Source organism: Bos indicus, chromosome 3, assembly GCF_029378745.1.
Source record: "Bos indicus isolate NIAB-ARS_2022 breed Sahiwal x Tharparkar chromosome 3, NIAB-ARS_B.indTharparkar_mat_pri_1.0, whole genome shotgun sequence".
NCBI classification, from domain to species: Eukaryota; Metazoa; Chordata; class Mammalia; order Artiodactyla; family Bovidae; genus Bos; species Bos indicus.
Window position 1 is genome coordinate 55,125,771 of NC_091762.1, and position 27,840 is coordinate 55,153,610.

A 27,840-nucleotide genomic window follows, 5' to 3' on the forward strand; every position below is an offset into this window, starting at 1 on the left:
ACGTGAGTCTGAGTGAACTCCGGGAATTGGTGATGGACAGGGAGGCCTGGCATGCTGCGGTTCATGGGGTTGCAGAGAGTCGGACACGACTGAGCAACTGAACTGAACTGAACTGAATGACCTTGATGACAGATGGACTTTACCCTTCGTGTCACCATTTTACAGAAGAGAAACCTGAAGCCCACAGAAATTAATCTTCCCAGTCATCACACAGTTACTTAAGTATGATAACATGTGGTGGTCTTATCTTTAGTATTGTCTTTCAGAAAACAAAATTATGATTAAAGGCTCTGACTGCTGTCTGTCTTTTGAGATCATGAAACACCCAATCACGTTGATGAAAAAATTCATAGGAGAGCTTGGCCCAGATGGGAGACTCTGACATATCTAGGTAGACCTTAGAATACACGTTGCTTGCCTCTCTTCCCTCTCAGTTCAAATAATTTTTTTAAAATGTCTTATAATTTCAGATGATAAAATAATTTTTACGTGTATAACTTTGTTAGGTACTTTACACTGCTCTGGTCCTGTTACGTTTGAAAGAGAATGGCTATCTTTATCTCAATTTCTTTCTCTCACAGTCACTTCTCCTCCAGCCTGTTCCTGCTCCCACCGGTTCCCTGCATCTGTTCTCACTGAGAATACTGCTCACATTCATTTTTGCTATGTCCACAAGTTCTTCCCAGATTAAACACTATGTAAATTCAACCCCCAATATACTAAACACCATTCCCTGCTCACTTCTTTCTTAGCATTTATCATTATCTAATAAACATATGTGTATTTAGTTTTTTCACGTCCTATATTATCTGTCTCTTCCACTAGAAGAGAGCTTCACAAGGCAGAGATTTGTCTCCATTTTGTTCAGTTTGCTTCTGAGTGCCTAGGACAGTCTCCAGCACAAGGTAGGTTCTCAATAAATATTTGTGCAATTACTGAGTGACCAAATCATTCTGGAACTCCAGAGATGGTGTCTGGTCACTCCTCATCCCCTTCATGTCCCATCTGCCCCTAATATCCCTCAAATGCTTGTGTTCTCAAGGCTCCATCATCAGTGCTTTGTGTTCTCATTCTATTCACTGCATGCCTCCCATGGACAGGTTGCTTTAGGGTTCATTAAAGATCCATGAGGTAATGTGTATAATTTACCTGTACAGGCCTTAGCACACTAGGCTGAATACTTACCTTTCAGAAACATATAAACAATAGAGAATTGATGTACAGTTTCTACAAGCAGAAGGCTTTGTGCACCATGAGAGATGACTTCCGGATCTTGTGTTTTACTGAGTTGTTCCTCTGGGTTACAGCTTCCAGCGGCATCTGGATCCATTGTAATGGACCCCTTCTGTCTGGTGGAAAACCAGAAATGTCAATTGTCAGTAAATCCCAGAGCACTGAAGATTCTTGAGCAGATATCTCAGCCTGCGGTGGTAGTGGCCATTGCAGGGCTCTATCGGACCACAAAGTCCTACCTGATGAACCGCCTGGCAGGACAGAACCACAGTGAGTGTTGTTCAGGACGTTTGCTTGGAAGCAGTGATAATGCAGGCTGCTGATCCACCTCCTCTAGGGTCATGTTAAGGAAGAGTCTAACCCCCACACTGAAGAAAACTTCTAATTCTCACCACCAAATTTATAACTCCAAAGCCATCTCTCCACAATGTTCACTCTCTGTGCAGTAATCTAGAGTTCCCAATCTCATCAAAACATCTACCTCTTTCATCTTGACCCCATCTGCTACAATCTCCTCTGGGGCTCATCTTGAACGATTACTGCCTTTGTTTTTCCTTCATCACTTTTGCCCTAAACCACAGGGTCATTTCCAGGTCACACAAATGTTGTTTAACATGCCCTGCTTCCTCTTTTTAGAAAGAAATAACATATAATGGAAAAGAATCTTAAAAACAATATTTGTCTATATATTAGATATTGTTATGCACATTCTCTCCCTCTCTCTCCCCAAATCATTTCCTGTACACCTGACACAAACACAACATTGTGAATCAATGATACTTCAATGAAAACTATATAAATAAATGATATAAAGTATTTTAAATGCACTTTTTAAAGAGGAATGGAAGGAAGAACAGATAGCAAAATTCCTGCATCTTGTATCTCAATGGGACAGCCATCCTTTTTTTTAACTTTGATAAATCATGCCCCTAATCTATCTCTAGTGTTTTCTTATATGTAGAATTATAACACATACGTATACATGTGTATATGTTCTCTTGCTCATGCTCAGTGGAGCAGATGTGTCTGACTCTTTGTGATGCTTTGGACTGTAGACTGCCAGGTTCCTCTGTCCATGTGATATTTCTGGCAAGAATACTGGAATGGGTTGCCATTTCCTCCTCCAGGGGATCTTCCTAACATAGGAACTGAATTCGAGTCTCCTGTAATTCATGCACTGCATGCAGATTTTTTACCACTGAACCACTGGGGAGGCCCATATATGTATATACATAGACATAATAAAGCTGATGTATGTAAAGTGATTAGCTGTTTAATCACTGCCTGTTTCAAGAAATAAAACATCACCAACATATAAAACCCCAAATCACACTGTCTCACACTCTTGTTAGAACTCACTAGTGTTTTGATTTTCATGGTGCACTTTTCCACCATTCCTATTTAGACATAGTTTTTCGATCTTTGTATAGAATTATAAAAAGGGGCTTAAACTTAATATAGGGCATTACATTGTGATATTCATTGGTATCTAGCTTCATATTCTACAGAAGTTTATAGGGTTCATCCAGTTTGACAAATGTAGCTGTGAATTATTTTCATTCCTTTTCAATATGCTACAGATTATGGACAGCACAATTTATCCACTTGTTGATGAAAATTGGTGTTATTTGTAGTTTTTATCTTTTATGAACAGTGCTGCCATGAATTATGAACATTCTTATATCTATATATTTGTGTACATGTACACTACCTACCTTTGTGGCATATGCCCAGGAATGGGCTTGCTGGGTCTAGGAATACATATGTTTTAAACCCCTCTAGATGATATAATACAATGTTTTAAGCTTATATTCATTCTATGTGCTTATTAGCATAAGCTGAGAATTCTCCGTAGCTTCACAAAAATTAGGGAAAAGCACTAATCTTTTTTGCTCATCTAGTGTTTGTATAGTTGCATATTATTTGCTTCATTGCAAATAAATTTGAGTACCTTATCATATATTTATTTGCTATTTGCATTTGCTAATTCAATAAGTTGATATTTTCCTAGCAGGATACTACTCTTCTTCTTACTGATTTTTAGGACAACCTGCTTATATCTCCTTCAGCATTTCTGTCTAAGAAAGCCAGTCACCATTTCTTTCCTAACGTCTTCCTCTGTGGCTTAGTGGCTCATCACAATTAGGGGATAGAACCTCAGTCCAGTTCTAAAGATCCATAGGATTATCTCACTGTCTCTCCAAGGACTCTTGCTCTATTGCTGTGCCTTTAAGTCTCTCCCACTCTCTTTATTCTGCTTTTCTCTTCTCTCATTTTTGCTTTGCAATCTTCCATTGGCACCACACAAAACATTTAATATCTGTTTTCCTTTTATAAGAACTCTTGACCACCAATCAAGGGAAAACAATTTCCTTTGTCAAGCTTAGTTAATTAGTAGGTCAGTTTAGGAGGGATTAAAGGTTTGAGAAGCATCCAAGGAGTGGTGGCTGCGTGGGCACAGGAGGACCGAGAGGAGTTATTCCACGTTCAAGGTCAGGAGGGGCGGAAGTGAGGAGATACCCCTCATCCAAGGTAAGGAAAGCGGCTGTGCTTTGGTGGAACTGCCATGAAGAGATACCCTACGTCCAAGGTAAGAGAAACCCAAGTAAGAAGTTAGGTGTTGGGAGAGGGCATCAGAGGGCAGACACACTGAAACCATAATCACAGAAAACTAGTCAATCAAATCACATGGACCACAGCCTTGTCTAACTCAATGAAACTAAGCCATGCCCTGGAGAGGTCTGACAGAATGTGGTCCACTGGAGAAGGGAATGGCAAACCACTTCAGTATTCTTGCCTTGAGAACCCCATGAACAGTATGAAAAGGCGAAATGATAGAATACTGAAAAAGGAACTCCACAGGTCAGTAGGTGCCCAATATACTACTGGAGATCAGTGGAGAAATAACTCCAGAAAGAATGGAGGGATGGAACCAAAGCAAAAACAATACCCAGTTGTGGATGTGACTGGTGACAGAAGCTAGGTCTGATGCTGTAAAGAGCAATATTGTATAGGAACCTGGAATGTTAGGTCCATGAATCAAGGCAAATTGGAAGTGGTCAAACAAGAGATGGCAAGAGTGAATGTCGACATTCTAGGAATCAGCGAACTAAAATGGACTGGAATGGATGAATTTAACTCAGATGACCATTATATCTACTACTGTAGGCAAGAATGCTTTAGAAGAAATGGAGTGGCCATCATGGTCGCCTAAAGAGTCTGAAATGCAGTATTTGGATGCAATCTCAAAAAGAACAGAATGATCTCTGTTTGTTTCCAAGGCAAACCATTCAATATCATGTGATCCAAGCCTATGCCCCAACCAGTAATGTTGAAGAAGCTGAAGTTGAACGGTTCTATGAAGACCTACAAGACCTTTTAGAACTAACACCCAAAAAAGATGTTCTTTTCATTACAGGGGACTGGAATGCAAAAGAGGAAGTCAAGAAACACCTGGAGTAACAGGCAAATTTGGCCTTGGAATACAGAATTAAGCAGGGCAAAGGCTAATAGAGTTTTGCCAAGATTACGCACTGGTCATAGCAAACACCCTCTTCCAACAACACAAGAGAAGACTCTACACATGGACATCACCAGATGGTCAAAACCGAAATCAGATGGATTATATTCTTTGCAGCCAAAGATGGAGAAGCTCTATACAGTCAGCAAAAACAGGACTGGGAGCCATCTGTGGCTCCGATCATGAACTCCTTATTGCCAAATTCAGACTTAAATTGAAGAAAGTAGGGAAAACCACTAGACCTTTCAGGTGTGACCTAAATCAAATCCCTTATGATTATACAGTGGAAGTGAGAAATAGATTTAAGGGACTAGATCTGATAGAGTGCCTGATGAACTACGGATGGAGGTTCGTGACATTGAACAAGAGACAGGGATCAAGACCATCCGCATGGAAAAGAAATGCAAAAAAGCAAAATGGCTGTCTGAGGAGGCCTTACAAATAGCTGTGAAAAGATGAGAAGTGAAAAGCAAAGGAGAAAAGGAAAGATACAGGCATCTGAATAGAGAGTTCCAAAGAATACTAAGGAGAGATAAGAAAGCCTTCCTCAGTGATCAGTGCAAAGAAATAGAGGAAAACAACAGAATGGGAAAGACTAGAGATCTCTTCAAGAAAATTAGAGTTACCAAGGGAACATTTCATGCAAAGATGGGCTTGATAAAGGACAGAAATGGTATGGACCTAACAGAAGCAGAAGATATTAAGAAGAGGTGGCAAGAATACACAAAAGAACTATACAAAAAATAACCATGATGTTGTGGCCACTCACCTAGAGCCAGACGTCCTGGAATGCAAAATCCAGTGGGCCTTAGGAAGAATCACTATGAACAAAGCTAGTGGAGGTGATGGAATTCCAGTTGAGCTATTCCAAATCCTGAAAGATGATGCTGTGAAAGTGCTGCACTCAATATGCCATCAAATTTGGAAAACTCAGCAGTGTCCACAGGACTGGAAAAGGTCAGTTTTCATCCCAATCCCAAAGAAAGGCAATGCCAAAGAATGCTGTAAACTACCGCTCAATTGCACTCATCTCACACACTAGTAAAGTAGTGCTCAAAATTCTCCAAGCCATGCTTCAACAATACGTGAAACGTGAACTTTCAGATGTTCAAGTTGGATTTAGAAAAGGCAGAGGAACCAGAGATCAAATTGCCAACATTCATTGGATTATTGAAAAAGCAACAGGGTGCCAGAAAAACATCTATTTCTGCTTTATTGACTATGCCAAAGCCTTTGACTGTGTGGATCACAACAAACTGGAAAATTGTAAAAGAGATGGAAATACCAGACCACCTGTCCTGCCTCTTGAGAAATCTGTATGCGGGTCAGGAAACAACAGTTAGAACTAGATATGGAACAACAGACTGGTTCCAGATTGGGAAAGGAGTACGTCAAGGCTGTATATTGTCACCCTACTTATTTAACTTATATATAGAGTACATCATGAGAAACACTGGGCTAGATGAAGCACAAGCTGGAATCAAGATTGCTGGGAGAAATATCAATAACCTAAGATATGCAGATGACACCACCCTTATGGCAGAAAGAAAAGAAGAACTAAAGAGTCCCTTGATGAAAGTGAAAGAGAAGAGTGAAAAAGTTGGCTTAAAACTCAACATTCAGAGAACTAAGATCATGGTATCTAGTTCCATCACTTCATGACAAATAGATGGGGAAACAGTGGAAACAGTGACAGACTTGATTTTGGGGGGCTCTGAAATCACTACAGATGGTGACTGCAGCCATGAAAATGAAAGGCGCTTACTGCTTGGGAGAAAAGTTATGACCAACCTAGACAGCATTTTAAAAAGCAGACATTACTTTGACAACAAAGGTCTGTCTAGTCAAAGCTATGGTTTTTCCAGTAGTCATGTATGGATGTGAGAATTGGACTATAAAGAAAGCTGAGTGCAGAAAGACTGATGCTTTTGAACTGTGGTGTTGGAGAAGACTCTTGAGAGTCCCTTGGACTGCAAGGAGATCCAACCAGTCCATTCTAAAGGAAATCAGTCCTGAATATTCATTGGAAGGACTGATGCTGAAGCTGAAACTCCAGTAATTTGGCCACCTGATGTGAAGAATGGACTCATTTGAAAAGACCCCGATGCTGGGAAAGATTGAAGGCAGGAAAAGAAGGGGATGAGATGAGGATGGCATCACCGACTCAATGAACATGAGTTTGAGTAAACTACGGGAGTTCAGGGTGGACAGGAAGGCCTGGCCTGCTACAGTCGATAGGGTCGCAAAGAGTTGGACATGACTGAGCAACTGAACTGAACTGCACTGAACCCCAGTCATATCACAGGAAGAACAAAAACCAAACTAAACTTATGCCCAGTTAGGGTTAGGAGGACAATCAGGACCAGGTCACTGCTCTCTCTGTCTCCTTGTGATGACTTCTTTATCTGCTCTTTATCTCAAATACCTGACAGTGGTGAACTCTAGTAACACTTTGTCTTTTCTCCTTGGTGAAACTGGGAGCTCAGGTTGCTCTGTATTAATCAGCAAGAAGTCAAATGCCATCAAGATGTAGAGGGGTACAGATCATCTCAGATGTTATACCCATACTAAGCAGAACACACAGGACATGGCAGCTGATTGGCCTGAGCATGCTGAACCATGCTCCCCTAGGTATTTGATCATATCCATTTCTATTCTCAGTTGAAGGGAGCATTGCCTATGGCAAACAGTCAAAATCTTGGAGTATGGATAAGATACATTGCCTGCAGCTTCTTCAACATATACCTCACCTCCTCTCCACTGTGGGTTTAAACCTTTAGAAAGAAGGGTAAGAGATTCTCACAGGTCTTGTTGAATTTCCTGCTGTTACATGCCCACCTCAGTCAATGAACAAAGAATTCATCCTTTTTTGAAGAGAAGAAGAGAAATGAGGAAAATACAGAGAGGAAGGGGAGGAAAAATATCTGAAAAGCTCATGTATAGTCCAGGTGTTGGAAGTACACAGATAATCCACTTAAAGGGTAACTGAAGACATTTAAAGGCGGGGGTGGGGGGGACAAGTTCAAGGGCACAAGCAGAGGGATTGAATGAAGGATATGGAGCAGTCAGAAGGTGGCAGGAACAATGACCAGGTAGCTTTTATAACTCGTGTAGAGTGAAAAGGCAAGCAATGTGTGAATTCCAGAATTATCAAAAATCAGAGAAAATGGATGGTGCTAAATGAAAGATGTGACCAAGGTAGATGAACAGAGACACTGGGCACAGTGGTTGATGAGGGTGGAAGCAAGGAGAATAGGAGCCTGACTTCTAGTCTCCTGCTGGTACTTCTCACTGGTAAATATCCATCAGAAAGGATGGAAGATATGGGGGATCTTCCGTGTCAGATAAATATAGAAAGTTTAATACAGTTTGCATTATTTCTAGAATGTGACATAGTTAGAGCCATTAATGGTAGGAGGTGAATAGGGGAAACAAAGTGTTCCTTGAGAAGGTTCTGAATATGTATAGAGGGTGAATTTTCTGTCCCTGTTAAAATGGAAGTATCTTCCTCCCAGGCAGGCATTCATCTGCATACAAGTTCACCCAAAGCAACCCATGGGCAGTCTGGTCTATTGCTCTTACTGTGTGTTGCATTCTTGTCTTTCTGTGCACGTTTCCCTCTGGGCTCCACAGTGAGGTCTGAAACCAGAGGCATCTGGATGTTGTGTGTGCACCGTCCCTCCAAGGAGAACCACACCCTGGTCCTTCTGGACACTGAGGGTCTGGGCAATGTGGAGACGGTAAGGCAGGGAGTCTTCTTTACTCTTGAGACTCCACTTACATTTCAATTTCCCACCTCAATTCAATTTTTAGGACATGTTCCTATAAACTGCAAATCCTATTATGAATGATGAGGCCAAATTCTCTTTCCTTGAATTAATTCTTTGATAAAATATATATCTCAGTGCCAGGAGCCGGTGAGGCATTCCACTCGTGACAAAGGTCATGAGGAAGGAGGCTTGGCATACGCAAAGGCAGGATCGAGCCTCAGGAGTCCCCCCGGATATTCTCGAGCATCTACCCCCCAAAAACCAGAGTCTGCCTACTTTATTGCTTTGTGCTCTCACCTCTGACTTTACTGGGGGCTGTCCCCCACCACCATCTCGCTCCCTCTGTCAAAGAGTTAACTTACAGCTCCAATTAATAAAGTTCCTGGGCAGTTAGGAGTGTTTAAATCCAAACCCCTCAGATGGCTTTCTAACTCACCTGACAAGTTTACCCGGACTCCTACAGCTATGCATACGATTGTTTACAGTCTCCCAGCCTCCAGAGGCACAGGAAGCTTAAGATATTCAAATAGCTTAGAACCTCTCTGAGAGTTAGAAATTGTCAGAATAAACTAGTAAAGGATTTCATTGATGAGCCAATGCTTGTTGCCAAGTTTCCACATCCCCTGAATTGTATCCTTGAATGTGTATTAATTAATACAGTTGATATGTAGAAAAAATAAGTAGTGGCCTTGGTGTTAGTAACTTTAGACCCTTAAGGTAATAAATTCTTTCCTTTGTTGTAAACCCATTACACATCTGCCCTATAGGCAATTTTATCTTCGAAAGATGGCGCCAAACCTTAAAATAATTACTCTTAGAGAAAATAAGTCTTTGTTGATAAGTCTTTGTCAAGAGTCATAAAATGTTAATAGGCCTTCTGGCCAGAAGATGATGTAAATCACCTAAACCATTTGTATACGATAAATTTGCAGGAAAGAAACCCTGGTATTTGATGAGGATCAAAAACTGCTGACTTTGCATCCCCTATTATCCTCTATGTGTAACTTAGGGTATAAAAGCCCCTGTTAAAAATAAAGCTACGGGCCTTGCTCACCAACACTTGGTCTCCCCATGTCATTCTTCCCTTTAACTTCCAGCTGAGTCTCCATCTGGAGCGCGGAACCCACCATGCTTACTAATTATGCCTGGGCTTCTAAGATCCGACCGGGGAGGCCTCAGTGTCTCCTCTCCTTCGGGAGAACGGAAGGACGCCTGCGGCCTAAGTAAGTGGTGCAAACTTCTTGTCTTGAAGTTTTATTGGTCTCCCACGTAAACCAAGCTACTCAGCTTCTTTTCTCCACTGAATTTTCCTACTGAGCTATCCTCATTTTATTACTCTTTATATCTTTGATAAATAAATAAATAGTCACCGACGCCATCTCCCCTTTGAATACCCTGGATCAGCCAGGGCTGGACCTCAGCACCTCAGTTGATAGGGATAAACTTTATTATTTTAAACACTGGGGTGAAAGATACAGTGAAAATCTCTCAGTCCTGTCCAACTCTTTTCAACCCCATGGACTGTACTGTCCATGGAATTCTCCAGGCCAGAGTACTGAAGTGGGTAGCCTTTCCCTTCTCCAGGGAATCTGGATCTTCCCAACCCAGAGATCCAACCCAGGTCTCCGGCATTTCAGGCAGATTCTTTACCAGCTGATCCACACGGGAAGCCCAAGAATACTGGAGTGGTAGCCTATCCCTTCTCCAGAGGATCTTTCTGACCCAGAAATCAAACCAGGGTCTCTTGCATTGCAGGTGGATTCTTTAGCAACTGAGCTATCAGGGAAGCCCATACAAGTTAATAAATACTTATTGGGCATCTGAATCCTCGGGATGAAGTGTAACATATATCTCAGTGAGTTGAAGACCCAGAGCTGAGTTAGGGAGATAAATATTCAGTGTTATCAGTACAGGGAACCAAGAGGAAAAGAATGTGAGAATCTATCCCAGTTGTTCAGGTTCCTGAAAACTTCATTATGAAAGCTATAACCCATTCAATCAATGGGATCTAGTAGTTGAAGTGTGTGGAGTTGAGTTGATGGTGGTGTAGGTAAGAACCATTAACATAGGATTTCTCTGAATAATGTATTTTTCAAATCTCCAGAAAAGTTTCAGCTATCCCAGGAACATTTTAGGTTCTGAAGATGAATTCATCACTGACTTATCTAGAAGCATGAGCTACTTTAACCAAGAACTTTGTAAATGGGACAATTTTAGAAACTTTGTCTTTACAATGTTAGTTGTAATCAAACTTTTCTACTTATTTATAGTGATCTGCATCTATATAAGAAACAATAGCATTGAATCTTTGGCCTTCATCATTGTAGATAAAAGCTGGTACATAAATTCTAAATTTAAAAATCCAGATTTAATGTATTCAATAATCACATTAGTGTCAACCCAAGTTGGTCTACTGATTCGTAATAGACGGTAATTTTCATGATCCTCTTCTTTTTATCTAACTGCATTTTTCAAAGAACCAAAGCACACTGAACTGCACACTGATAGCAGAACGACTTGCTGCTCATATTGGTATAAAGTATCTTGGTAATATATATATGATGATTTAGCCACTAAGTCGTGTCCAACTCTTGCAATCCCATGGACTGTAGCCTTCCAGGCTCCTCTGTCCATGGGATTCTCCAGGCAAGAATACTGGAGTAGGGTGCCATGTCGTTCTCCAGGGAATCTTCCTGACCCAGGAAAAGAAACTGGGTCTCCTGCATTGCAGGCAGATTCTTTACAGACTGAGTTACAAGGGAAGCCCTAATAACGTGTGTGTGTGTGTGTGTGTGTGTGTGTGTGTGTGTGTGTTTGTATACACACACATTCTATTCCAAAGTCACTCCTACCTTGCCCTGAATTTTGTCTTCAGCCTCATCATCTACTACCACACAGGTAATCACTACTTCAGTCAAATAAAATAACCATGTAATACCTTTACCTGAGCACACTTTCTGGCAATTATGACTGGCTTCTGTGGGTCCTTCCACCTGCATGATTTCTATAACTCCACAAATCCATCTTCTGTCAATTCTTTAAATTCCAGCTATTTATTTCTTAATACCATCATATTACAGTCAGACATAAGCACTACTGCTCTGAATGCACAGAGTATTTTTTCTAGTTTGGGCATATGGGTTTTCCTGGTATCTCAGACAGTAAAGAATCCATCTGCAATGCAGGAGACCCAGGTTCAATCCCTGTGTCCAGAAGATTCCCTGGAGAAGAGAATGGCTACCCACTCCAATATTCTTGCCTGGAGAATTCCATGGACAGAGAAGCCTCACAGGCTACAGTCCATGGGGTCGCATAGAGTCAAACACGACTAAGCAACTAACATTTACTTACTTACCTTTGCCATTTATAATATAACACTTGATTCCATGCTTGGCAGCTTATCATCTTGGATGTATGTAAACGTCTCCAATAAGATTATGTTTCCAGGTATACCTGCACCTCTTCAATGCCCTCTTTCTAAGGCAAGGAGTATAATATGAAATTTTATATACAAGCAAGCAAATAAGTGTCTCCTGTTAGTTAGATGCACAGTTAGTAGTTGATTAATTTAACTGAACATCACTTGTGTTCTTAATATACACCGTGATATATTAAGAAAACATTGGAAAGGAAACCAATGCCCACTCACGGTCCCACAACTTCTATGTTCCAGGCACTGTACTAAACATTTTAAGCACATATAGGGTATCATTCATTTCTGTTGGCAGCTAATCATACTCAAGTGCTTAGAGGGGTCAATATCTTCACCAGAAAGGTTTGCATTTAGCATTGTCTTGAAAATTTGCTATTTGTCTCACTATTGAGTTACAGTACAGCTGTTATAGTAAATGAACAACTGAATGAGAGCATAAGGAGTAGCATCCTTATGCTGTAACATAGTTTCTAGGGGAACTCCAAGAATGACTCATGCATCTTTGCCCTGGCCATGCTCCTGAGCAGCAGCTTTGTTCAACAGGATGAACACCAGGCCCTGGAACAGCTGCAGTATCCTTCCAGAACTGAACGAGTAGATTTCATTGACTTCATAAGAATAGCAACTGACAATGTTTCTTCTTTTCCATGACTCCATTCTGTTGGCAGATGAGATAGTAAAATGGGGCAAAAGGGAATATTCATAAAACTGGTTTTGGGGTGAGATCTGGAAATTGTGTTGGAGAGTGCCATTTATTCCTAAGTTAAGATCCCAGATATGTGACTGAATTAACAGAACTGATCAGAACCAAATCACCTCCCAGCTCCGACAAAGTAGCAGATTCAACTGAATTTGAGAGTTTCTTTTCAGACTTAATCTGGACTGTGCAGGATTGCATGCTGGAGCTGGAGTTAGATGGGAATCCCATCACTGAAGATGAGTACCTGGAGAATGCCTTGAAGTTGATTCCAGGTATCAACTTGAAGGGGCAAGGTGGTAGAAAGATCAGTAGGAAGTGTGATCAAGAGCCATATATGAAAAACTCTCAGCAAACATTATCTTCAATGGAGAAAAATTGAAAGCAATTCGCCTAAAGTCAGGAACAAGACAAGGGTGCCCATTCTCACCACTACTATTCCACATAGTTCTGGAAGTTTTGGCCACAGCAATCAGAGCAGAAAAAGAAATAAAAGGAATCCAGATTGGGAAAGAAGAAGTAAAACTCTCACTGTTTGCAGATGACATGATTCTCTACATCAGTTCAGTTCAGTCACTCAGTCGTGTCCAACTCTTTGCGACTCCATGAATGGCAGCACGCCAGGCCTCCCTGTGTATCACCAACTCCTGGAGTTCACTCAAACTCATGTCCATTGAGTCGATTATGCTATCCAACCATCTCATCCTGTTATTCCCTTTTCCTCCTGCCTCCAACCCCCCTCAGCATCAGAGTCTTGTCCAATGAGTCAACACTTCGCATGAGGTGGCCAAAGTACTAGAGTTTCAGCTTTAGCATCATTCCTTCCAAAGAACACCCAGGACTGATATCCTTTAGAATGGACTGGTTGGATCTCCCTGCAGCCCAAGGGACTCTCAAGAGTCTTCTCCAACACCACAGTTCAAAAGCATCAATTCTTTGGTGCTCAGCTTTCTTCACAGTCCAACTCTCACATCCATACATGACTACTGGAAAAACCATAACCTTGACTACACGGACCTTTGTTGGCAAAGTAATGTCTCTGCTTTTGAATATGCTATCTAGGTTGGTCATAATTCTCCTTCCAAGGTGTAAGTGTCTTTTAATTTCATGGCTGCAGTCACCATCTGCAGTGATTTTGGAGCCCCCCGCCCCCCCAAAAAAAAAAAGTCTGACACTATTTCCACTGTTTCCCCATCAATTTCCCATGAAGTGATGGGACCAGATTCCATGATCTTAGTCTTCTGAATGTGGAGCTTTAACTGACTTTTTCACTCTCCTCTTTCACTTTCATCAAGAGGCTTTTGAGTTCCTCTTCACTTTCTGCCATAAGGGTGGTGTCATCTGCATATCTGAGGTTATTAATATTTCTCCTGGCAGTTTTGATTCCAGCCTGTGCTTCTTCCAGTCCAGCGTTTCTCATGATGTTCTCTCCATATAAGTTAAATAAGCAGGGTGACAATTTACAGCCTTGATGTACTCCTTTTCCTATTTGGAACCAGTCTGTTGTTCCATGTCCAATTCTAACTGTTGCTTCCTGACCTGCATATAAGTTTCTCAAGAGGCAGGTCAGGTGGTCTGGTATTCCCAACTCTTTCAGAATTTTCCACTGTTTATTGTGATCCACACAGTCAAAGGCTTTGGCATAGTCAATAAAGCAGGAATAGATGTTTTTCTGTAATTCTCTTGCTTTTTGATCCTCTGCATAGAAAACCCTAAAGACTCCACCAGAAAATTACTAGAGCTAATCAGTGAATATAGCAAAGTTGCAGGATATAAAATTAACACAGAGATATCCCTTGCATTCCTATACACTAACAATGAGAAAACAGAAAGAGAAATTAAGGAAATAATTCCATTCACCATTGTAATGAAAAGAATAAAATACTTAGGAATATATCTACTTAGAGAAACATGGACAGAGAAGCCTGGTAGGCTACAGTCCACGGGGTTGCAAAGAGTTGGACACAACTGGGCGACTTCACTATACTCTACTCTACTCTACTCTACTCTACTATACTATACTATAAAGAATCAAAAGACCTATATATAGAAAACTATTAAACACTGGTGAAAGAAATCAAAGAGGACACAAATAGATGGAGAAATATACTGTGTTCATGGACTGGAAGAATCAATATAGTGAAAATGAGTATACTACCCAAAGCAATCTATAGATTCAATCCAATCCCTATCAAGCTACCAATGGTATTTTTCACAGAGCTAGAACAAATAATTTCACAATTTGTATGGAAATACAAAAAAAAAAAAAAAAACTCGAATAGCCAAAGCAATATTGAGAAAGAAGAATGGAACTGGAGGAATCAACCTGCCTGACTTCAGACTCTACTACAAAGCCACAGTCATCAAGACAGTATGGTATTGGCACAAAGACAGAAAAATAGATCAATGAAACAAAATAGAAAGCCCAGAGATAAATCCACACACCTATGGACACCTTATCTTTGACAAAGGAGGTAAGAATGTACAATGGAGTAAAGACAATCTCTTTAACAAGCGGTGCTGGGAAAACTGGTCAACCACTTGTAAAAGAATGAAACTAGAACACTTTCTAACACCATGCACAAAAATAAACTCAAAATGGATTAAAGATCTAAATGTAAGACCAGAAACTATAAAACTCCTAGAGGAGAACATAGGCAAAACACTCTCCGACATACATCACAGCAGGATTCTCTATGACCCACCTCCCAGAATACTGGAAATAAAAACAAAAATAAACAAATGGGACCTAATTAAAAGCTTCTGCACAACAAAGGAAACTATAAGCAAGGTGAAAAGACAGCCATCAGAATAGGAGAAAATAATAGCAAACGAAGCAACTGATAAAGAATTAATCTCAAAAACATACAAGCAACTCCTGCAGCTCAATTCCAGAAAAATAAATGATCCAATCAAAAAATGGGCCAAAGAACTAAATAGACATTTCTCCAAAGAAGACATACAGATGGCTAACAAACACATGAAATGATGTTCAACATCACTCATTATCACAGAAATGCAAATCAAAACCACAACGAGGTACCATTTCATGCCAGTCAGAATGGATGCTATCCAAAAGTCTACAAGCAATAAATGCTGGAGAGGGTGTGGAGAAAAGGAAACGCTCTTACACTGTTGGTGGAAATGCAAACTAATACAGTCACTATGGAGAACAGTGTGGAGATTCCTTAAAAAACTGGAAATAGAAGTGCCATATGACCCAGCAATCCCACTGCTGGGCATACACACTGAGGAAACCAGAATTGAAAGAGACACGTGTACCCTAATGTTCATCACAGCACTGTTTATAATAGCTAGGACATGGAAGCAACCTAGATGTCCATCAGCAGATGAATGGATAAGAAAGCTGTGGTACATATACACAATGGAATATTACTCAGCCATTAAAAAGAATACATTTGAATCAGTTCTAATGAGGTGGATGAAACTGGAGCCTATTATACAGAGTGAAGTAAGCCAGAAAGAAAAACACCAACACAGTATACTAACGCATATATATGGAGTTTAGAAAGAAGGTACAATAACCCTGTATGAGAGACAGCAAAAGAGACATAGATGTAGTGAACAGTCTTTTGGACTCTGTGGGAGAGGGCGAGGGTGGGATGATATGGGAGAACGGCATTGAAACATGTAAAATATCATTTGTGAAACGAATCACCAGTCCAGGTTTTGATGCATGATACAGGGTGTTTGGGGCTGGTGCACTGGAATGACCCAGAGAGATGGGATGGAGAGGGAGGAGGGAGGGGGGTTCAGGTTGGGTAGCACATGTACACTCATGGCGGATTCACGTCAATGTATGGCAAAACCAATACAATATTGTGATGTAAAATTAATTAATTTTTTTAAAAAGAGCTCTGACATTCAGCAGTTGATGTCAATCTTGATTTGGGGCTGGATTGAGGCCATGCTAATGGTGCTTGGTGAATGAAATGTAGCTTTACCTTTATCATTGCTGTTGCTTGGAAACCCCAGTGACCAGAGCGTAAGCTCACAGAGGAAGTTTAGAATCCAATATTAGAGAAATGGGTACCAAGAAAAAGAAAGGCTGACATATGTGTATTATATATTGAGTGCTTCTCCTCTTCTATTTGAGTAAGATAATCTATCAGATTAGAAATTGGTAAATACAGAACCATAAAGTTAACAATAGGACTAATTTTTGACATACATTTCACATAATGTATGTTCTTATGCACTAAAGAGTTCAGGGAAACTAATTGCTATGTCCTTCCAGTAAGAACTGTCTGGTTCCTAAATGCTCTTTCTCGTAACATCACACTCTTCATTCTTGAACTTACATGTATATATGTCATGTTAAAATAAAAAGCTAGTTACTCAGATTATTTTAGCAGAGAGGATAATTGCTGGTACCTAAAAGCATTATTAATTTTGCATATTTAACCATTTATTCACTCTTTCAATAACTACTTACTGATAGGTATGCCCAGAACCATCTTCTATGATGCTGTAAGACATAATATAAAATGATACAGGAGATGGATGAGGTCTCCAAGTTTCATTTAGGCTATCTTTACTATGGGATGGTATATGCTAAAGTGATCTCTTGATAGTATGTGTACACTTTTACCCTGATTTATAAAGATTTTCTTTATGTCCTGAGAATCACTTGTCTCCATAGGGTATCTTCTGAGAAATATCATAAATATCTTTATTTCTATGATTACATTACTTTAGAGCACACATGTCATTTCTAACATGGGAACTGCAATATCAGAAAAATATTTCTGACAATTTCTTGGATAAATCTATTACTCAAAAAACATCTAATAAGTAGTTGATTCACTACACAGCATGGAATGTTAAGGAAAGTAATCATAAGTTTCTTCACTTGGACTGGATCCCTCCCCTGCCTCCTCAGAAGTACTTTCATCACTCTTGTTGTTGTTAGTCACTCAGTCATGTCCTAGTCTTTTGTGACCCTATGGATTACAGCCCACCAGGCTCTTCTCTTCATGGGATTTCCCAGGCAAGAACTGGAGTGGGTTGCCATTTCCCTCTCCTGGGGATCTTCCAGACCCAGGGATCACACCCTGTTCTCCTGCATTAGGAGGCAGATTCTTTACCACTGAACCACTTGGGAAGCCCTGCACTCTCAGCTCTGCGCAAGAAAAAAAGAAAGAAAAAAATACGGAAGCGATTTTCCATTTCCTGAGTAGATTAGCATAAGATTGACTTGCATGATTTGATTAGTAAAGATTTACAGACACAAGAGATACCAAAATGCAAAGATCCCAGAAATGAAACACTTGAGCCTCCTCATCTGAAATTTGTCCATTACACGATTGCTTGTTTCTCACTACTATTGGCGAAGATCCCAGAATTCAGAACTCCAACATGCCCAGAAAGAATATCAGGAAGTTTTTTCCAAAAAGAAAATGCTTTGCCTTTGACTGGCCTTCAAGTGACAAAAAGCTATTACTCCATATTGAGGAAGTGCTAGATAACCAACTGGATGAGAATTTCCAGAAGAAATCAGAGGATTTCTGTTCATATATCTTTACCCATGCAAAACCCAAGACCCTAAGAGAAGGAATCACTGTCAAGTCGGGGGATGAGTCTCTTGCACTAGAGCATGTATCTCTGTGATTCATTGTGTGTGATGAACTTGTGATTGCACTCTGGGATTCTCAGTAATTGTATTTTCTTCTCCATGTAACTTGGAAAATGGATGCTCATGCCACACATGGAAATGCATGTTTCTTCACTAAAAGAAGCCTATGTACATGGTTTTTTTGCAGTCTATCAAATCTCTTGAAACTATTACAATAATGATATAAGTTAAAGATAGAAATCTTCATGGTGATGAGATGTCTGATGTGATAGGTGTTTTGAGTGAGGATATGCAAAGTATTTTGTGAATTTACACTAAGAAGAAAATAAATAGTAGTCCATGAATCCATGTAGTTTTACTGAGAGACTGAGAAACAAATACAAATACGTCTTATATACAGGGTTGGCCTCATGAACATGCCGCCTGGGCAGTCACACAGTGTCCTGTTCTGAGATGAGTCCTTCTTATTTTCATGTTTTGTGTCACTGTCCTGAAATTCTGATGACATTTTCATCAAGATGTTTTAATTTACAAATTATGTAAATTACTTACAAGTGCCATAAGTTCTTCTTATTTTATTACAATGGGAAAAGTGTTCTGGGAGACCCTTGAGCATATTGTTTGAGATGATTTGTTCAATATTGTAATGTGATGAGTTGGAAAAACATAAAAGATAGAGTGCATAGGAGACACAGTGATTATATTTTAAAAAAGTGGATTCGTACAATAAAAAGGATGAGGATACAAGAATGAAGGAAATGAGGAGAAGGATAAATAGAAGAAAATAAATCTTTAACTTCAAAAAATTTTATGATTTCTAGAATGCTGATCTGTAAAGCTGTTTTAAAAAATCAGGTGAGAATTCTCTCCCATTTCATAAATATCATGTATCTTTCAGTGTTGGGGACTCTGGTGGAGGCCTACATAGATGCTGTCAACAGTGGAGGAGTTCCCTGTTTGGAGAATGCAGTAATAACTCTGGCTTAGCGTGAGAACTCAGCAGCCGTGCAGAAGGCATCTGATCACTACAGTGAGCCGATGACCCAGCGACTGAGCCTCCACACAGATATGCTCCAGGAGCTGCTGGAGGTTCATGAAGCCTGTGAGAGGGAAGGCATTGCCATCTTCTTGAGGGACTCCTTCAAGGATGACAAGCGGATGTTTCAGAAAAAGCTCGCGGTAATGTGACCTAGAATATATCCTTCCTGATTCCTTTCTTCCAGAATGATGCCTAGCCACCCCACTTTTGACCCCATGATTCCTGTGCTTCTTATCATAAAATAAGACTAGATTCTAGTGGGTGATATGGCTCTACAAGCTATACAGTCCATCCATTTTCTAAAAGTTTGGCTAAGCTCAGGGTAAAACAAATTACCCTGAGCTTAGCAAGTTGAAACACACATCTAATAGTTTATCGTTCCTCAGGTCACATTCCCACTCAGGGTCCATGGGTATCTGCTCAGTGTACCATAGCCGAAAACAAGGTCAAGTGGGCTTGGTACTCACATGGAGACTCTGGGGAACATCCCTACCTCTTCAACAGCCATGGTGCACTGTTTCTTTCTTCAGTTTCTAATCTCTCTGATTACCTCTTCTGCCACCAACGGAGAAGACTACATGTGAAGGGCTTGTGTGATTAGGTAATGCTCACTTGGGTCATCTCCATTTCTTAACTTAGCCTGTGCCATATAACATAGTCTAAACACAGCATCTATATTTGCCATATTCGCAAGAATACAGACTGTGCAGAGTGTGGACATCAGGGGAGAGTATGCTTGGAGATCGCAGTTCTACTTACCATTGGCAGCTTCAATGAAAGTTTGACTTTCAGTCTCGCTTGACCATCTTACAAGTTACAAAAATCTCTTAGTTCATATTGAGAAAGCTAGCCTGATTTTAATTTATAAGTACAAACAAAAACTTCTGTTTCTATATTTTCACACACTCCAGCTCTCAGGGAATCGAGAATTCATGAAGAGTTCAAAACTCCGATCAGTGTGTACTTAACTCATTAATGGGCAGTTGATTCACTATGTATGTGTTTTAATCCATAGCACCCAGTGTGCAGAGGAATCCCTGTTTCCCATCACAATTAAACTTTTCATTTTTCATTGTTGGTGGATGGATCACAATTTGTTCTACTGCTGATAAAGGAACCACGTAGGGTTCATGCCTGCCAACCCCTTTACTGAACAGATGTTGAGGTTGAGTCCACTGGATTTAAGGGACTTCCCACAAGTCACACATAGAGGTGGTCAGAACTTGGACTAAAACTAGACTCCTGACTCCGTGTCTGTTATTCTGTGTCTCAATCCTATATTATCAGACTTCCTCCAAAAGAATCACAGCTGGACCTTCCCTTCTAACAGCTTCTTTCCATTGGATTTCTCCCCTTTCCCTGATAGGATTTCATGGAGAAAAAGAAGGAAGTTTTCTTGTTCCAAAATGAAGAGGCATCTGTCAATTACTGTTAGTCTGAGCTTAAGCACCTTTCAGAGCTTTTGATGAACAGTATTTCAGAAGGAATTTTCTTTGTTTCTGGAGGACACAATGTCTACTTAGAAGCAAAAGAGGAAAGTTGAACAGGATTATAACCTGGTGCCCCAGAAAGGAGTTTTTCAGTAAAATATTATGGAAAAATGCAAACAAACATTTTGGCCAACCCAATATTACATTATAGATATGTTAAGGATAGACATATTCATGGTGATGAATCATTGAGTGGATAAGTGTTTCTAGTGAGGATATACAAAGTATTCTGTGAATTTACATGAATCAATAATAAGTAGTAGGTCATGAATCCATGTAAACTCTTGAGAGTCTGAGAAACAAGTCAAATATAATCTTATGAAGTGCTGGCTTCATGCCCATGTCAATGGGGCAGTCACATAGTGCCCTGTGCTGAGAAGGGGCTGCTTGCTTTAAAGTTTGTATCATGGTCTGGAAATTCTTGATGACATTTTTGCATGTGGCACTACATTTCCATTTGGAAATAGTGCTCACAAAATATGCAGTTTACTCACATATATATAAGTTCTTTGTATTTTATTACAATGGGAAAAGTGTCACAGGAGAACTTTGAACATACTGTTTGAGATGATTCAGTTAATACTGTATTGTGATGAAATGAGAACTATAAAATAGAGTGAATGGGAGACACAGTGATGTTACTATAAGAAAGTTATAGAAGGTGGAGGATACAATGATGAGGATAAGGATGAAGATGAGGAGAAGAAAGAGAACCTCAAATTCAATAAAACTTTAGTAATTTTAACAGTATTGATCTAAAGTTCATAAAATGAGGGAGAATGTTCTGTTTATTTTAAAAATATAATGTGTCATTCAGGGTTGAGGACTCTGGTGGAAGCCTACATAAATGCCATCAACAGTGGATCAGTTCCTTGTCTGGAGAACGCGGTGACAACTCTGGCCCAGCTAGAGAACTCAGCAGCCGTACAGAAGGCAGCTGGCCACTACAGTGAGCAGATGACCAAGCAACTGAGCCTCCCCACAGACACGCTCCAGGAGCTGCTGGAGGTGCACGCAGCCTGTGAGAAGGAAGCCATTGCAGTCTTCATGGAGTGCTCTTTCAAGGATGAAAAGAAGGATTTCCAGAAGAAATTTCTGGTAATGTAGCCTAGAATATAGCCTTCCTGATACCTTTCTTCTAGAAATGTGCTAAGGCTCCTTCTTTTCACCTGTGGTTCACATGCTTCTCATTTGTAAAAGGAGTTTGGATTCCTCTGAAAGACAGGATTCTACAGGCTACATTCCATCCCTTTTTCTAAAAACTGGCCTCTTTATTTTCTACTGTAAACAAATTACCCTGTACTTAGCTGTTTAAAACAACACACATTTATTAGCTCAAAAATCTTCAGGTTAGATCCCAGCTCAGGGTGTACAGGTGATGTGCTCTGTGTACAACAAGATGAAGGGGGGAAAAGGCTCAAAGGGCTTAGTAATACTCCCAAGAATAAACAGCAGTTTGTCATAGGATAAGAAGAATTTGATTTGAGCCAAATGAGGACTAGCACCCTGAAGATACACATACAAGAAGCATTTGAATTGTGCTCCACTGGACTCCAAAATGGGGCGGGGGGGGGGGGGGGGACAGGTGGCAAAACCCTCAATATAGGCAAAACCCACAAAATTACCTGTAGTATTTGTTAAGAATTAAGACTGGAGTTGGAAAGAAGTAAAAGTGCTTGTTACAGGATTGTTTGGAGTCTGAAACCATTGCGTATTTACAATGGGATCTTTGAGACCATAAGTTTACAACTCCCCATTGCTACTATAGCAAACACTGTTTTGGGAATGGATAGTGGCATCCTTGAGTGTGATAAAGTTCAGAAGATTCAAGTTCTCAGTGATGCAGAAACATGCCTGAAATCACATCTACAATGGCCACCAAGCTCAGTTTTGAATTCCTGCACAAGTTATTCCAATTTGATTTTTAAATGTATCCCTTTAATGATTGAAGCAGATGTAAATGTATGCTTGATAGGCCACAAACAGGTTATTGTATTTAGCATAAAGTTTAATTTAAATCATGTATAAGCCACACTGTCCTCCCCACGTGTAAATATGTGAATATATCTTTCTTCAGCACTCATATGGGCTCTGGATAACCACCCTGCTCCATCTTTGGGCCAGCAATGGTGCCCTGTATTCTTCTTTGTTTCTAATCTCTCTGATTACCTCTTCTACTACCAACAGGAGAAGACTACATGTGAGAGACTTATGTGATTAGGTAATGTCCACTTGGGTCATCTCTACTTTTTAAAGTATCCTATGCTACAGCACCCCACTCCAGTACTCTTGCCTGGAAAACCCCATGGACGGAGGAGCCTGGTAGGCTGCAGTCCATGAGGTCGCTAAGAGTCGGACACGACTGAGCGACTTCCCTTTGACTTTTCACGTTATGCATTGGAGAAGGACATGGCAACCACTCCAGTATTCTTGCCTGGAGAATCCCAGAGACGGGGGAGCCTGGTGGGCTGCCTTCTATGGGGTCACACAGAGTCAGACACAACTGAAGCGACTTAGCAGCAGCAGCAGCATGCTATATAACATAATCTAAACACTAATAGAGTTTTGCCAAGAGAACGCACTGGTCTTAGCAAACACCCTCTTCAAAAACACCAGAGACATGGACATCCCCAGATGGCCAACACTGAAATCAGATTGCTTATGTTCTTTGTAGCCAAAGATGAAGAAGCTCTATACAGTCAACAAAAACAAGACCGATAGCTGACTGTGGCACAGATCATGAACTCCTTATTGCCAAATTCACACTTAAATTGAAGAAAGTGGGGAAAACCACTAAACAATTCAGTTCAGTTCAGTTCACTTCAGTTCAGTTGCTTAGTCGTGTCCGACTCTTTGCAACCCCATGAACTACAGCACACCAGGCCTCCCTGTCCATCACCAACTCCTGGGGCCCACACAATTTCATGGCCATCGAGTCTATGATGCCATCCAATCATCTCATCCTCTCTCATCCACTTCTCCTCCCTGCCCTCAATCTTTCCCAGCATCTTTTCAAATGAGTCAACTCTTCTCATCAGGTGGCCAAAGTATTGGAGTTGCAGCTTCGACATCAGTCCCTGCAAAGAACACCTAGGACTGATCTCCTTTAGGATGGACTGGTTAGATCTCCTTGCAGTTCAAGGGACTCTCAAGAGTCTTCTCCAACACCACAGTTCAAACACATCAATTATTCGGTGCTCAGCTTTCTTCATAGTCCAACTCTCACATCCATACATGACCACTGGAGAAACCATAGCCTTGACTAGACGGACCTTTGTCGGTAAAGTAATATCTCTGCTTTTTAATATGCTGTCTAGATTGGTCATAACTTTCCTTCCAAGGAGCAAGCATCTTTTAATTTCATGGCTGCAATCACAATCTGCAGTGATTGTAGAGTCCAGAAAAATGTCAGTCACTCCACTGTTTCCCCATCTATTTGTCACGAAGTGATGGGACCAGACACCATGATCTTAGTTTTCTGAATGTTGAGCTTTATGCCAACTTTTTCACTCTCCTCTTTCACTTTCATCAAGAGGCTCTTTAGTTCCTCTTCATTTTTTGCCATAAGGGTGGTGTCATCTGCATACCTGAGGTTATAATATTTCTCCCAGCAATCTTGATTCCAGCTTGTGCTTCCTCTAGCCCAGTGTTTCTCATGATGTACTCTGCATATAAGTTAAATAAGCAGAGTGACAATATACAACCTCGACATATTTCTTTTCCTATTTGTAACCAGTCGTTTTTCCATGGCCAGTTCTAACTGTTGCTTCCTGAACTGCATACAGGCTTCTCAAGAGGCAGGTCAAGGGGTCTGGTATTCCCATCTCTTTCAGTATTTTCCACAGTTTATTGTGATCCACACAGTCAAAGGCTTTGGCATAGTCAATAAAGCAGAAATAGATGTTTTTCTGGAACTCTCTTCCTTTTTCGATGATCGAGCAGATGTTGGCAATTTGATCTCTCGTTCCTCTGCCTTTTCTAACATCATTCAGGTATGACCTAAGTCATATCCCTTATGATTATACAGTGGAAGTGACAAATAGATTTAAGGGACTAGATCTGATAGACAGAGTGCCTGATGAACTATGGACAGAGGTTTACAACATTGTACAGGAGATAGGGATCAAAACCATCCCCAGGAAAAGAAAGTGCAAAAAAGCAAAATGGCTGTCTGAGGAGGCCCTACAATTAGCTGTGAGAGGAAGAAAAGTGAGAAGCAAAGGAGAAAAGGAAAGATAAACCCATTTGAATGCAGAGTTGCAAAGAATAGAAAGGAGAGATAAGAAGCCCTTTCTCAGCAATCAATGCAAAGAAATAGAGGAAAACAACAGAATGGGAAAGACTAGAGATCTCTTCAAAAAACAATTAGAGATACGAAGGGAACATTTCATGCAAAGATGGGCTCAATAAAGGACAGAAAAGGTATGGACCTAACAGAAGCAGAAGATACTAAGAAGAGGTGGCAAGAATACACAGAAGAACTGTATAAAAAACATCCTTATGACCCAGATAATCATGATGGTGTGATCACTCACCTAGAGCCAGACATCCTGGAATGTGAAGTCAAGTGGGCCTTAGGAAGCATCACTATGAACAAAGCTAGTGGAGGTTATGGAATTCCAGTTGAGCTATTTCAAATCCTAAAAGATGATGCTGTGAAAGTGCTGCATTCAATATGTCAGCAAATTTGGAAAACTCAGCAGTGGCCACAGGACTGGAAAAGGTCAGTTTTCATTTCAATTCCAAAGAAAAGAAATGTCAAAGAATGCTTAAACTACCACACAATTGCACTCATCTCACACGCTAGTAAAGTAATGCTCAAAATTCTCCAAGCCAGGCTTCAACAATCCTTGAACCATGAACTTTCAGCTATTCAAGCTGGATTTAGAAAAGGCAGAGGAACCAGAGATCAAATTGCCAACATCTGCTGGATCATCGAAAAAGCAAGAGAGTTCCAGAAAAACATCTATTTCTGCTTTATTGACTATGCCAAAGCCTTTGACTGTGTGGATCACAATAAACTGTGAGAAATTCTGAAAGATATGGGTATACCAGATCACTTGACCTGCCTCTTGAGAAACCTTTAGGTCAGGAAGCAACAGTTAGAACTGGACATGGAAAAATGACTGGTTCCAAATAGGAAAAGAGTACATCAAGGCTGTATATTGTCACCCTGCTTATTTAACGTCTATGCAGAGTACATCATGAGAAATGCTGGGCTGGAGGAAGCACAAGCTGGAATCAAGATTTCTGGGAGAAATATCAATAATCTCAGATATGCAGATGACACCACCCTTAAGGCAGAAAGTGAAGAGGAACTAAAGAGCCTCTTGATGAAAGTGAAAGAGGAGAGCGAAAAAGTTGGCTTAAAGCTCAACATTCAGAAAACTAAGATCATGGCGTCCAGTCCCATCACTTCATGGCAAATAGATGGGGGAACAGTGGAAAGAGAGACAGACTTTATTTTGGGGGGCTCCAAAATCACTGCAGATGGTGATTGCAACTATGAAATTAAAAGACGCTTACTCATTGGAAGGAAAGTTATGACCATAGACAGCATATTAAAAAGCAGAGACATTACTTTGCCAACAGGGGTCTGTCTAGTCAAGGCTATGGTTTTTCCAGTGGTCATGTATGGATGTGAGAGTTGGACTATAAAGAAAGCTGAGCACCGAAGAATTGATGCTTTTGAACTGTGATGTTGGAGAAGACTCTTGAGAGTCCCTTGGACTGCAAGGAGATCCAACCAGTCCATCCTAAAGGAGATCAGTCCTGGGTGTTCATTAGAGGGTCTGATGTTGAAGCTGAAACTCCAATACTTTAGCCACCCGATGAGAAGAGCTGACTCATTTGAAAAGACCCTGATGCTGGGAAAGATTCAGGGCAGGAGAAGGGGATGACAGAGGATGAGAGGGTTGGATGGTATCACCAACTCAATGGACATGAGTTTGGGTGGGTGGTGTTTCAAAGGGAGGCCTGGCATGCTGCAGCTCATGGGGTCTGAAAGAGTCAGACATGACTGAGCAACTCAACTGAACTAAAACATATGTTTAATGTTCAACTTACTCACAGGTCCAGGAATGTGCATACTGGGGAGAGAATTCTTGGTGGTCATAATTCTGCCTACAATGGCATATTCACAGAAACTTTGTCTTTTAGTCTACATTTGTCCATCCTCACAGTTAAAAAATCTCTTAGAGGAAAATCAGATCAATTATAGTTTAGAAGTACAAAAGTGAAAAATAAAGTTCCTATATTTTCATACACTCAACCCCTCAATGAAGCAACAATCCAGAAAGAGTTCAAAATTCTGTTGTGTATACTTAACTCATTAAGTTAGGCAATTGATTAGCTATGTGTGTGTGTGTATATATATATATATATATATATATATATATATATATATATCTTTATCTATAGCACCTAGGTTGCATAGGAAGCCCTACTTCAAGTCATAATTGAGCTTTCCATTTTTCTTGGTTGATGGGTGGATCACAATTAATCCTATTACTGTTAAAGAACAATGGAATTCACAGCTGCCAATCCATCAGTTCACAGGTATTGAGATTAAGCCAACAGAGTTTAGAGACTTCCTATAAGTCACACAAAAAGTTGGTCAGATCTAGAACTAAAACTAGTCTCATGACTCTGTATCTATTATTCTGTTTGTCATGTGCCCTGATGTTGTGCGACTGCTTCCTTCAAAAGGATCACAGTTGGACCTTCTCTTCTAACAGCTTCTTTCTACTGAATTTCTCTTCATTTCCTTGACAGGTCATGATCAAGAAAAAGAAAGAAGATTGCTTGCTGCAAGATGAAGAAGCATCTGTCAAGTGTTGTCAGGCTGAGCTTAAGAAGCTTTCAGACCCCTTGATGAAGAGTATTTCAGAAGGAACTTTCTCTTTCCCTGGAGGACACCATCGCTACTTAGAAGCAAGGAACAGGTTTAAAGAGAGCTATAAACTCATTCCCAGGAAAGGACTTAAGGTGAGGAGTAAGGGGATTGGGAAAGAACAGAAGATTGGAGTCAAAGGGTCTTTGCTCGTTCTTTTGAAATTCTAA

The 27,840-nt window shown here is 40.4% G+C and overlaps 1 protein-coding gene across 1 annotated transcript; it reads left to right on the forward strand.

Annotated features, from left to right (window-relative positions):
* Positions 1-27,840, forward strand: LOC109556084 (guanylate-binding protein 4-like). The gene is made up of 9 exons (XM_070781761.1): positions 1-1,503; positions 8,366-8,493; positions 12,431-12,528; positions 12,732-12,949; positions 18,010-18,272; positions 19,237-19,428; positions 20,655-20,718; positions 21,596-21,876; positions 27,553-27,840. Exons 1-9 carry the CDS (start codon positions 1,260-1,262, stop codon positions 27,838-27,840), a joined length of 1,776 nt encoding a protein of 591 aa, XP_070637862.1. The 5' UTR covers positions 1-1,259.